Raw genomic sequence first — 13,846 nt, forward strand, 5'->3', positions numbered from 1 at the left:
ACCTTGTGGAGTTGTGGACCCCCGGGTGGTCCCCGAACCCCGCGTTGAGAACCACTGTGTCCCACGTCACTGGTGTGCGCCTGCGCCCCAGCAGCGGCAGCGCATGCGCAGTAAGCTGACCTTCCTATCCTCTCTGTGCAGAGAGAGAGAGAGAGAGAGTCAGTCAGTCGAGGACATTTGGATGTGTTTCTACTAGCAGTGGAATTTATTTGGACTCTCTAGTCTCTTTAGTTGTGGTTGAACCAACGGAACGGGGAGTCCAGTCCGTCCGCCATGCCGACCACGGTGGAGCTTCCCACCCTGCAGGAGCTCAAAGTGGATGAGGTGAGAGTCGGGTTTTCATCATGGGGACGAAGGAAATGCTGCTAATGCTGCTAGCTAGCTAGCACTAACTTTACCCTATAGTGGACAAGTTCATGTGGAATTATAACTCCGTTTAATTGGAACCATGTGGAAGCTATTATTACGTTATTTTGTGTTGTTAGTTTACGTTTTGGAACTTTGTTCGTGTAGAAATGTATCCCCTGAGATGTCTGTAAATGTGTTGTGTTGACATGCATTTAGCAGCTGTCACCTTGATAACAGCACAGCACAGTATACAACAATCAACAACAGCACTTCAGCAGGTGTCAGATTATATGACTTGTCTGGTCTGGTATAGCCTCGGAAACCCAGACGTTTTATTTCCTGGAAGAAAGAAGGTCTGGTATGACCAGACAATTGATTGATTGAAGTATTCATTAACATAATCATTCAAGCACAACTCAATACAAAAACCTGTTAACTGTGAGTGGATGACACCATAAAGCATTACACTTGTTTACAAGAGCTGGGTCCACCTTCACCTTCATCAAAACATTTAGAGACGTACAAATATACACTTTCTATTTACCAGTGGTACTGACTCCTTGAGGGGGTTGGTTGAAGGTGGTCCCCAGCTTAAATTATGAGAGTTGGTAACCAAATGGACACTTATAGATAGATCTTTAACTCTTGAGAGTGTAAAATGAAAGGGTCCATAACCATTTGGTTTCATGTTACGCCCTCAAGAGTAAAATTATTGTTAAAACACCCACCAAATTACTTAATTTACAAGAAGTCTACACAATTAGAGAATGTAGAGGAATTGTTATCCGCTGTCTCTCCTATGCTACCAACATCTTATCCAACGACAAAAAAATATTCTTTAGTTAGTTTAGTTTAGGGTCTGAGAGGCTAAATGTCATCAAATGGTGGCCAGTGGCTCAAATACCAAATAAACTAGAACTGCGCTCTATCGAGTGCCTACTTGCTTGTTGCACACTAGTGCGCAAGCAGAGAGTGCAAGTACTGTAGACCGCTACAAACTTTCAAATCTCAGCCTCTCTGTGAAAGAACGTTTGCAATATTGAATTAATAGGTTTAGCTATTGCTTTTGGAGGAGAAAAAGTTGTATTTTGAAGTATGGTAATGATTACCTGTTATGGCAGTGGTGTCAGATTACATACATGTATACATACATAGGGGGGCATTACCTTTAGTCCACCCGACACTTAAACATGTCATCGTTACGTCACCATCGATAACCAATTATACCCTGGCATTGGTACATATCTTCATCACGTAATGGGACATACGCGGAAAACATACCTGCACGGTCTGCTTCCATATGTCCGTTGCCAACATATGACGTCATATCTTTAGCTGCTAAGGGACATTGGTACATATCTTCATCACGTCATGGGACATACGCTTCGTAGCCACTGACTGATAACATTACTTGCACGCTCTGCTTGGTGCTTGGGCAAGTAATAATGGTCCTTGAAATGAAAAAGGGTTGACTTAATAAGTTAATGTGTCATTCCCATAGACTGTAAAAAATATGGACAAAGCGTTCTCCGGGTCTAACATGAACGTAAAATGAAGCCTGAAATCGCTTCATTGTAAATCGCCATCTTTCTAGATCCGTTTGGTACCAGCTGGCCATTGGCTGGCTCCGTTTTGGACCAGCTGGCCATTGGCTGCCCAGACAACGAGGCGGGACTTCCCCCCTTCTTCTCCGTTGGTTTTTATTTTGACTCGAGTGGGAGGGGAATCCCGATCATAGACTGTAACGGTAGCCACGCCCCTCAGAACATACGCGATGTTTTTTTTTCTTTATGCTCATTTTTTTAATTAATGGGACCATAATTTTCCAAAAAGAATATTATGACATTAGAAATGAGACTTTAAACTAGTGACTGGAAGAAGAAAGTATTCATGACCATGTTTATTAAGGTAATACAGTCTAGGTGAAGTTGGGCCAAAATACATGGGCCTCTATGGAGCTATGGGGCTTTTTGGGTCCAGCCCAGCGCCACAACAGGCCATTATATGAACTACCGATTTCAAATGAGGCTTCACGAAATATCTGGCTGACTGCCCCCCTGGTCATTCCTTGAAAACTGACTCCGGACGGGAGTCAACTAGGGTTGGGTGACGATACGAATACATCGTCAATCGCGAATATACAAATCCAATCGCCGAATATTTTTATAAGGCGATTTTTCGGGACGATTTTTAACCTGTAAAGTGTGCGCAACATGTGAATCAATTTGGGCCAGGAAGGTAGTAACAGCGGCCGGGTGGAAATCCCCTCCTCCCGTTATAATGGTATGGTCCCGACTCCCAGTCCCCGCAGCCGTGATGCTCAGTTGCTCACTGTGCGCCGAGCCGAGGAAGGCTATTGTTACTGTAGCCTACATGTTGTTTACGCTCCGGAGTCCAGACCCATGCAGTTTAATAATATACAGTCACAACAGAATGCACACTGCTGTCTCGTGTCTCATCACAATCCCAATGCGCCACCCATGAAGTCAAGAAAAGAAAAAAAAACAGGCTGATAGTGTTAGTATAGATGAAGTTCAGTGTGTTGAATCAGTAGCTACACGCTAAGCTAAGCTAACGATCCCCGAGCCTATACTGTATAAGCAACAGGCAGGACTCTGCGCCTTGAGAGCCTGTTTATCAGCAGCAGCATGTGGGCGACCCTCTGAGCCTCCGACGCCGGTGCGGGGAGGCAAGACTTCTCCAGGAGAAGTTACTAGGGCAGGCAGGCTACATGTTTAACACTGTCACCAGCCAGTGGTTGTGATGTTAGCTTAGCTTGCAGCTGCTTGTCCGTTCCAACTTCACTTCATCTAAACTTATTTCTTATTTTGTTACCCTGGCTGCGCAGTTGTGCTGCAAAAACAGACGGATCTACAAGCTCTCAACGCGTAGCGAACAGAGCTGCAAAAACAGGCAGGATGCGGTGCCTTGAGAGCTTGTAGATCTGGCTTTTTTGCGACCTGCAGTGAGCTGTTCTCACTTTACTTTAATGACACGAATACATCGTCAATCGCCGATTTTTAGACAGACGATTGGCGATTGAAAAGAATTGGCATATCGCCCAACCTTAGAGTCAACCCACAGAGTCTAGTCCTTCCACGCGCCAGAATATGGTTCTCCCAGTCCTGGCAGAGAAGTAGATTGTGTGGCCCTGGTTGTTCCCTAATGGGACTGATCGAGGGTAGCTACTGGGACGTAAGTCGGGACTTGACCACCCCGGCTGGGTCACCCAAGTGAGGGGCATGATGTTTGAGAGACCCGAAACCCTGATGACCTTGGGATACATCACTGAGGATACGTCCCAGGTGCATCCATGCGATGTTTTTTTGAGTGGTGCAAACCACTCCTACAACCAGCTTCCTTGTACTTGTTTGTTTGTTTGTGTGTGTGTCTGTCTGTCTGTCTGTGTGAGCATGAGTATGTGACTTAATAATAGCAGTAGGGGGCGCCAGAAACAGTGAGAGGGGTAGTGACTCTAATGAGAGAGAGTGAGTGAGAGAGAGAGAGAGAGAGAGAGAGAGAGAGAGAGGGGGGGGGGGGGGGGGGAATTGCACCACTCAGTTCACACGTGTGTGATTTTAGTTATAGTGTAACGACCCTGCTAAAGACCCGGCCGTACCTTGCTCCTCCTCGCTTGGCGCGGCTTGTTGCCTGCCTGGTCTGAGTTGGAGGCCGAGGTTCGACTCCAGCTCAGGGTGCTAAACGTTAATACGTTCTGTTGTGTGTGTTTCTCTGCGTCCAGGTGAACGTGTCCTCTGCGGTGCTGAAGGCCGCGGCGCACCACTATGGCTCCCAGTGTGATAAACCCAACAAGGAGTTCATGCTCTGCCGCTGGGAGGAGAAGGACCCCAGGAAGTGTCTGGAGGAAGGGAGGAAAGTCAACCAATGTGCAATCGACTTCTTCAGGTAACATGCAAGGAAGGGATCATCTCTCATCATGTTTAAAACCCATTTAGACCTGAGGACGATTCTACAAAATTTGTCTTCTAAATCCTGACAGTTTTCTGAAAAACCCTATTAAAATATGTTGTTTCAGGGACACCCCCAGAAGCAAGGATGTGAGTTAAAAACGTTCACCCTGGAAGATTATATTCAAAGATTTGCGGCAGCACTCTGTGCCGTGTTATGAGCTTGTAGATCTGCTATTTTCAATAGAAAAACACCAAAAGGGGCTCCCGCTTAATATATGATGTTTTTGCGGCCCTGAAAAGTTTGGGAGCCCTTGATCCAAAAGCTAGTTTTACAGACAGTGTGGCTGATCCGCAGACATAGTTAGTTACAGCTCACACGGCTGAGCTGTGACAGGTCTTTGGCAGACAGAACGTATTGTTCTACGGACAACCTGCAGATGTCCATTTCTGGAACTATGACCAACCATGATCTGATTGAACTTATTCATGTTGACTAAGGCAGGGGTTCTCAACGTTTTTGGCCGGGGACCCCCGGAAATGCTTTAGGATCAGATATTTTGTTCATGTCATTTCTCATTGTTTTCTGAATTAGTTTGCGAGAGTGCAATGTGTAATTATGTGATGGGTGCAGAGAATGTAATGTTCAATGAATGAAGGTTGCAATTCTAAGGAAGGATTTTACATTACATGGGGGTGCTGCCATTCAATTCACAGAATTTCCATTCCTAAATCAGTATTTAACACATTGTATGCTAGAGTTTTCTATTTGCTCAGGCTTGCTGGTGCTAAGCGATTAACATTGGACTTTTGAACTTTTTAGGGGCCCACAGCGAGGGGCCTCTTATAGCGAGAATCACATCGCATAAATAAAAAGTAGGCCAAACATGTCCACTTCAATTTTAAAAAAAAATTATGATTCTACCATCTTCCATTCTGGAGATATTGACCTTTTTCTAAAACCTGCTTTTGAAGGCACGCTGCTCGCTTGAAAAAACAGCAGAGATATGGAAGGTTGAAGTTGACAGACATTGACAGACAGATATAAAAATGAACACAAATAATATCATATACATACTACACACTGAATGAAAGCCCTGAATGTCTACTTTTAGGAGGAAAACAAATACACATGGTCCCATGTATAGTTTGTCAGTAATTGGCTATTGAATGCAGCTTGCGCCCACCAGAGAGGATTTCAGAAAATGCATGGACCAGAAGAACTATTATTCACAAAATAAGGCCTATAGCGAAATGAGCAGTGCAATGTTGCGCAACATTGCACTGCTCACTTCACAGGGGTGTGATTTTCATTATTATTACAGTAGAAGTATTTTTCTTATGAAAGCAGAGAGTCTTCTGTTTCATACGGTATATAGTATGTACATTTCGCTATAGGCCTTATTTTGTGAATAATAGTTCTTCTGGTCCATGCATTTTCTGAAATCCTCTCTGGTGGGCGCAAGCTGCATTCAATAGCCAATTACTGACAAACTATATTTGTATATATTTGTATATTTGTTTTCCTCCTAAAAGTAGACATTCAGGGCTTTCATTCAGTGTGTAGTATGTATATGATAATAATTTATTTATGTTTATATCTGCCTGTCAATCTCTGTGACTTTAAACCTTTATAACTCGCTATGATAACTTCATGAGGAAATGCTCACTTCACAGGGGTGTGATTTTTATTATTATTACAGTATTAGTTTTTTTCTTATGAAAGCAGAGGGTCTTCTGTTTCATACGGTATATAATATGTACATGTCGCTATAGGCCTTATTTTGTGAATAATAGTTGGACCTGAACAACTGCATTCAATATCCTACTGACAAACTGTACATGGGATCAATATTATGTATTTGTTTTCCTCCTAAAAGTAGACAATTAGGGCTTTCATTCAGTGTGTAGTATGTATATGACAATAATTTATTTATGTTTATTTTTATATCTGCCTTCAGAACGATAGTATAACGGTGAGATGCGTTACTGGATCGGTGAGTTTAGTGGTTGAGGTTGACATGTCTGGACATGTTTGAGGAAAGAAGCACAGGAGAGAGAGATGATCAAATAACTGGCTGCTTTGTTGGACAACGCTATCTTCACTTTGTTTGGGCAAAGAAGCAGAGATCAGCGATGGAAAAGAGTTTTATCCACGGCAGATAAGTAATGACGTATTATCGAGGGACCGCCATGATCAACTAACTGCCTGGGACCGAGGCTACGTTGTCACCAGCCAATGCAGCCATCGCTATCCGTTGTGTGATTGTAGCCTTTTTATTCATTATAATTGCAGTGATAAGACCTATATCACAGCCGGGCGTCTCTCTCGATACCGTGGATATAGCCTACATCCACAATCACACAACGGATAGCGATGATGGCTGCATTGGCTGACGAAGACGTAGGCAGTAAGTTGATCATGGCGGTCCTTCGATAATACGTCATTACTTATCTGCCGTGGATATAAAGCTCTTTTCCATCGCTGATCGTGCTTCTTGCCCAAACAAACAAAGTGAAGACGCGATGGCGATCCACACAACGGATAGCGATGGCTGGTGAAGACTGAAGACGTAGCCAGGCAGTTAGTTGATCATGGCGTGTGCCGTATGCGTGTTGAAAACGTTATGAAATGGCGATCGTTGAAGATTATTCTTGGTTTATATACTGGCAGAGGGCAAATCGACACGACTGCGTTATATCTTTTTCCGAGAATGAGAGAGCGGTGCAAGGCGATTACAAGGCGCAGTGTGGCCTGGGGCCAGGGAACTCAAACTGCAATGCGATCCGGGCAGAAGAGACTCAGACTCCCCCCACAAAGATTCCTCGGGAGAAACCATGTAGAAACAGGAGGGGAGGGGGAATCGAGTGTATTCACAGACACTAGACTACTACTAGACTACTAGAGTATGGGTAACTCCATTTTAGATGCCCTGACATCTGCGTTGGTCTATGCCGTTGCCGTGCAGACCCATACGTGTAATGGAGGCATTGGAGGAGGGAGCGTCTTCGCCACAGACAGACCTCTTTTCAGGAGGGAGGGGCTTTTTACTCCCGGATCACATATTGGAGCTTCCTGGAGACGATCGCTGTTATTTTCCTCGGTGTCCTGGAGCATAGGACGTTGATGTACAGTAAGCAATAAAAAAACGTATAAAACGTATACATACGCTTCGCGCGTACGGCGTTCGATATTAATAAAGCGTATGGATACGTTTCCAGCATTTTTTGTGTTAATCGTAACATGCTAACCTGACTTCACCAAAAAGGTTCTTTGAATTTAGAGAAAAGTTTCCAATGCTTTGAATTTAGGGATGCTGCCATCTAGATTTTTCACTTCCGATCCGATATCGATATGGCAGCATCAATACCGATCCGATACAGATGATACTGATCCGATACTGCACATATTTAAAGCTGCTATAAGCAATAAAATGTCCAAATTGTAATGTCTTTAATGACGTTTTATTTTATTTTTTTGGGGTATTCAGACAGCCAGCAATGAGTAAAACATGCCCCCAAAAAAGTAGTCTCAAAGTCTCTGTACTCACATCTAGGCTAGGGGCCGCAATCTGCATTAACACCTCTTCCTAGAAGCTTTGTCATTGGTCGATTTGCCTGTCTACTTCCTGATTGGTTAGTAATTTCGACCGGGGTTTCTTCTTCGACCAATGACAAACCTTTTAGGAACATCTTTGAATGCAGATTGTGGGCCCTAGATGTGTCACAGAGACTAAATAATTGTGTGTGCGCGTTTTACTCATTGCTGGTTGTCTGAATACAAAAAAAAAAAAAAAAGTCATTACAATTTTGACATTATTGCTTATAGCTACTTTAAGTCTCTCTATGCTGTGTATTGCTGCTGCCTGTGACTAGCAAATTTGATTTTTGATTTGATTTGATTTATTTAGAAAAGCAATCATAATGCAGCATTATAATCAGCGATCCAAGGATTACACAGTAAAGTCCAAAGACTTATTTCCACTGGGGTCCTCTCACACTGAATGGAACAATACTTTTAAATACATCGGTCATTTTCGCTGCAGTCCGATCCGATCTACGTTTTTTTTTTGGCAGACGATATCAAAGCATCCCTACCGTGAACCTACTTAAGGTCCCCGATGTTTTGACAAGCTTTCACATTATTGGTATTATGTGGAATCATTTGGAGAAGTCAAGGCCAGGAAATTATGAAGGACTTGCAATTCTTACATTTGTAGACTAGGCAACAACAACAACAACACACACTTGCCAAATTCAGATACGTTGGAGATCATGAAGGCTTTCTATCGCCAAGTATCATTGAGTTCCCCGAAACTCATTTTGATTGATGTGAGGATTGTGAGCTTCATGTCTGCTGTTATGTAGCCTTGATGATAATAGTCTGTCAGTCAGGCGTTGTTTTTTTCTTCACCCATCTGACATTCTGATTTATTATCCTCCTTCCCATGTTTGTTTTTGTTTGATGAAATTCCATATCGGGTTGTTTTGGTTTTGCCTTTTCACGGCAACTGAACAGGTCAGTGTTTGACTAGCCTTTCCTTCAAACTCTGAAAAGCTCACGTTGGGATGTAGAAATAAATGTTTGGGCTGAAACGAACGCACATGTTTGACACATTCTGTTGGTGAGCAAACATACTCTGAACTGCTTTTACAAGGTGTGTTTTCTTTTTCTTTTCTCTCCTAGAAAAACGGGTTGTCCATAGTGGGACACGGAGACGTTAACTATAGGCTCCTGTTGTGTGTTGATCGAACTGCCAGTGGGGTGTATTTTAGGAAGTGGTCTGTTTTCTTTCTCTCTAAATTGTTATGTCTGTGTTTACTAAAGGTCTGATGCAGACTTTGGGTAATAACTTGATGCGATGCCCACTGTGTGTGTGTGTGTGTGTGTGTGTGTGTGTGTGTGTGTGTGTGTGTGTGTGTGTGTGTGTGTGTGTGTGTGTGTGTGTGTGTGTGTGTGTGTGTGTGTGTGTGTGTGTGTGTGTGTGTGTGTGTGTGTGAGTGTGCAGTGTGCACATGGACAAGTTGTGTGTGTATACGGTGGTCCTCAAATAACACACCACCTCCACTACTTCTAAAAGCAAGAACAAACAATCACTAACTCCTGCCCCAAACGTAAACTGTGACCCTCTGCCAAAGAGCAATACCGGTAATTATTGTAATGGGACAAGCTTTTGGTGAACTTGTAATTACACCTGGGACCTGGTTTTGTCGTGAGATTTTGAGATCTGTCAACCATCTAAATTACAACCATTGCAGATGACAAATTTGCATGGTGCCTAACGACAACCTGCCTTGGTTGATCGCTGGGACATGTCCTCTGATCCCAATGTTTATTGTGAAGGGTATTTTAATCCATTCTGGGCGGGACCCCATTTTGGTTTTTTAAGCATTATGTTGTACTTTTAGCCATTGAAAAAATAGCAGATCTACAAGCTCATAGCGTGGCACAGAGTGCCGCGTTACGAGCTTGTAGGTCTGCTTTTTTATTTATTTATCGTAAGGCATGTCCAAATATGGAGTATATGCAGCCAGCTTGTGGAATTCTGTGTCAGGCATGCCCAAATATGGAGTGTTGTGAGGTCAGAACAGGCCATATATGGATGCTGGGCAGGGGCCCGGTCCAGAGCCCGGGCAGAAGCCTTTTTTTGTGGCGGTTCTGGACAACCGTGGGTCCGACCGACCACTGCACCCCCTGCTGTGGTGTGGAACGCCCGTGTCAAATTTGAAGTCGGTGGAACGAACGGTTCTCGAGTTAACGTGGATTACCCACTGACAGACATACAGAGACTTGGTGCATTTATAGATAGATAGAGCTGAGACAAATGTAGAGTCGTATTTCTCTAAGAGAAACCGCGCTAGGTTGTTCAGACTACTGGAGATAATTGAACTCCATCTGATGTAGGGCTCTGTGATGTGGATGATTGTGATTATAGAGATGTCCCGACTCCGATACTGTATCGGGGAAAAGTATCGGATCGTCCCTTATTTGTCATATTGGGTTATATCGGTATCGGCGAATATGCACTGGTTTCGGTATTTGGTATCTGTATCGGCTAACACAGAAAGGTATATCGGGACATCCCTAAGGCGCGATTCATACTCGGTTCTACTGAATAATTTCGGCACTACAGCGGCAAGTATGAATCGGCCCCAAATGTGATCATATATTGTATTCTCCTACATTGTCATAAATGGCAAATATATATCCAATGTACAGCTCACCATGCATTGTGAACTTGGTTTTTTGTTTTTGAAAATCTTTGAAAGTACAATCTAGGGCTTAAAGGTGGATGGAATGTGTTAATGATTGTATTGTTTGGGAGACAATAAACACTTTCCTGGGGGGTTTTTATGTGGGTGATTTGTGTTTTTAGATATTTTTGTATTTCAAAGATGCGGCACAAATCTTTGAATATGTATATATTCTATTCAGATCGAACGTTTTTTTTTTTTTTTTTGACGTCAGGCCTGAAATGGGCTAATCTGATCCTTAAAGTTTCCAAATCTTGTTTTCAACCCTCCCCATTCTCAGGCAAATCAAGGGGAACTGTGCGGAGTCGTTCACAGAATACTGGACCTGTTTGGACTACTCCAACCTCGCCGAGCTGCGCCGGTGCCGCACGCAGCAGCAGGGGTTCGACAGCTGTGTCCTGGACAAGCTGGGATGGGAGAGACCCAGCCTGGGAGACCTGTCCAAGGTGAGAACCATAGACGTTGGTTTTTATTTTGACTCGAACGGGGGGTGGCTCCCAATCATAGACTGTAACGGTAGCCACACCCCACACCCTTTTTCCATTTTTGTTTTTATATATATATATATATATATATATATATTTTTTTTTTGGGGAGAGAGATGGGGGGTGGATGACATGCAGTAAAGGCCGTCGGGATCGGGAGTCGAACCCGTGGCACACTGCCAGACTGGTTACTCTTCTGGCGCTGATTTAAATGTTAGCATACTATGGGGCTGACCCAATGTTGGGACAGAAGACAATAAAATTATGAATTATTTAAGGAAAAACCCTCATCAAACCCATAAAGACTAACCTACGCACCATGGGTGACCGGGCCTTCCGCTCGGTCGCCCCCGAACTGTGGAACGCTCTCCCCGCCCACCTGAGAGCCCCACCGTCACTTTTAAGAGAGGACTAAAAACTTACCTTTTTACCAAAGCATTTTTATAGCCTTGCCCTTATGTTGTAAATGTTCCTGTTCTATTGGATGTTTTTAAAGGTGTGTTGTTTCTTCTGCTTTTATTTCATTTGCTGTAGCACTTTGAGATTCTGACGAATATAAAGTGCATTATAAATTAAATCCATTATTATTATTATTATTAGTCTAGCTTTAGTCGACTAAATGTCATAAGATTTTAGTCGACTAAATCTGCAGTTCATTTAGTCGACAAAACAAATGGCTGATTTTACACTTGCTGAAAATAGCTGATATACAAGCTCACAACTGTGACGCGACCAAGTGTAAAATGACTTATACTGGATATCTTGTCCACTAGTTCCTTCCTAACATTTTAGTCTAGTTTCTATCTGTCAATATATTTAGCTTAGTTTTAGTCATCATAGCTTAGTTTTCATTTAGTTTTCGTCAGTGGAGAATAGGTAGTCGACGAACATTTTTTGTTTTAGTCGACAAAAACAACACTGCCTGAGAGGAGGGGAACAGTGGAGAGAGAACGATATGTTTCTGGAAGGGTAAAGGAGAGATGAGGGTAGTTGCATCTTTTACAGTATCACATTTAGGGCTGCAACCATCAATTATTATATTTTCTCCGACTATTCTATAGTTTACTTTTTCGATTAATTGAGACGTGTGTTTTTCAACAAATCACTGCAAAAAAAACATTGTTTTGTTTTTATCAACCAAACCGATTAGTTGTGCAAAGATATAGACAATCTACCAAACTCACAAGTTGTGAACTTGTAGATCTGCTATTCATTTACTATTTAAGATCATCGTGGCCATAATCACCCATTCTATCTGTTTTTTTCAATCGCCTGTATCTCCTATTCCTTGTCCCAGATGGCATTTTTTGGTCAAAATAAGGTTTATCCCGCGGCCCAGAGCCGACGATGCGATCCTTGCGTCATGTTAAAGCAGCACCTGTGGCAAACATGGAGTGATGTCTACTCTTCAAAATAAGAGCTGAACAGGGAAAAATGCTGGCGTGAATTATATCATAATTTATCAATAAATGCCAGCGGTCTTAAGAGTTTTAAGTCCTAATACTTCAAGCCCCATGCATAAGGAGGAGAAGTGAGCGTCCCTGTTCTGTGGTTGGAAGTTTGAGTCCAATCATTAATTGTCAGTATGAATGCTTTTGACAAACTTTCTAAGCTTTTTGAAATCTAAATGATTCACTTCCTCCACATGCATGTCAACTAAGATTTGCATGCTTCAAAGGTATTCTCCTCACTCGGATGAGACATTTTTAAATCATGAAACACCCAAGAGTTCAATTTATCAAAATCAGCTGAAACTGAAAACTCAAAATATTTTGACATAAAATTATGTTACCTCAGACTCTAATGCGTTTCAGGAACATCTGTCTTAACCCATTCAGGGCGGGAACCCCTTTTAAAAGCTTTTCGAGAGACTATGACTAAAACTAAAATCAAAATGTGCTGCCAAATACAAAACTGTCAGAACACAATAGACAGATATGTTTTATGGTTTGCCGAGCTGTTCTATTATTATTATTATTATAATTGTGAATAAATCTTTTTTTTTCTTCTTTTTTCTTGTTCCATTTCCTATAGGTGACCAAGGTGTCCACAGAGCGGGCCCTCCCGGAGAATCCCTACCATTCTCGGCCACGCCCCGAGCCCAACCCAGTCCTTGGTGGTGGCGGCAAACTGGAGCCTTCCAAATATGGCAGCAGGTTTTTCTTCTGGACCTGGTGAGATGGAGAGGAGAACCCCCCCCACGCCCCCACCCCACTGGATCATTCAACCTGCCACGCCCCATGGGCCTTGTCCAGAAAACAAGCTTTCGATCTAAAATCAAAAGCCCAACCAGAGCAAGTACGATGATGCCAGTTCAAGCCTTCTCAAAGGCTGGTTTCTGTGCTACTATTTTGATCGAACGTGCCCAAGTTGTCTCTGATGAATATGATCTAAAGGCCAGTGGTTCGCACACTTAGAAAATGTCAAGGCTCCTCCCCATAACTCTGAGAGTGTACATATTTTAGTTTTTGGACAGGGCCCATGTCCACTGGTCTCCTCCAGTCAGTCCACAGAGATCTCTGTACGCACCCTGGGTTAAATCCATACAACTTGCCCCCGAACCCCTTATGTAAATTATGTGTGAACAAATGCAACATGCTGTGTTATGGTTGTTGTTAAATAATAAAAACGTAATTTAACATTGACACGTCTTGTGTTTTATTTGGTTAAATTCACTGTTGGTTTTAGGTGAGGTTGATCTCATACATGGCTCCATACTTTGTTTCAATATCGTCGAGATGGGTTCATTTTAGGGATGTGCCGATGAGACATTTTGGCCGATATCGATATCCGATATAATTAATTGCTGTTATGACCGATTGCCGATGTCGATATGATCTCATTGTGTAT

At 42.8% G+C, this 13,846-nt stretch overlaps 1 protein-coding gene across 1 annotated transcript; it reads left to right on the plus strand.

The window, feature by feature from the left end:
• Positions 1-124: 124 nt before the first annotated feature.
• Positions 125-13,641, plus strand: ndufa8 (NADH:ubiquinone oxidoreductase subunit A8). Its single transcript, XM_083793115.1, has 4 exons — positions 125-324; positions 4,091-4,254; positions 10,792-10,957; positions 13,031-13,641. The coding sequence occupies exons 1-4, from the start codon at positions 274-276 to the stop codon at positions 13,172-13,174; spliced, it is 525 nt and encodes a 174-aa protein (XP_083649241.1). The 5' UTR covers positions 125-273; the 3' UTR covers positions 13,175-13,641.
• The last annotated feature ends 205 nt before the right edge of the window (positions 13,642-13,846 follow it).

Source organism: Protomyctophum parallelum (genome assembly GCF_964188405.1).
Source record: "Protomyctophum parallelum genome assembly, chromosome: 21".
NCBI classification, from domain to species: domain Eukaryota; kingdom Metazoa; phylum Chordata; class Actinopteri; order Myctophiformes; family Myctophidae; genus Protomyctophum; species Protomyctophum parallelum.

What these genes read in the sequence shown, in the direction of transcription:
- ndufa8 (XM_083793115.1), top strand. Translation starts at nt 274, where the DNA reads ATGCCGACCACGGTGGAGCTTCCCACCCTGCAGGAGCTCAAAGTGGAT. An exon ending in TGTGCAATCGACTTCTTCAG is followed by an intron (nt 4,255 to 10,791) that starts GTAACATGCAAG and finishes CCCCATTCTCAG; the next exon opens with GCAAATCAAGGGGAACTGTG. An exon ending in GCCTGGGAGACCTGTCCAAG is followed by an intron (nt 10,958 to 13,030) that starts GTGAGAACCATA and finishes CATTTCCTATAG; the next exon opens with GTGACCAAGGTGTCCACAGA.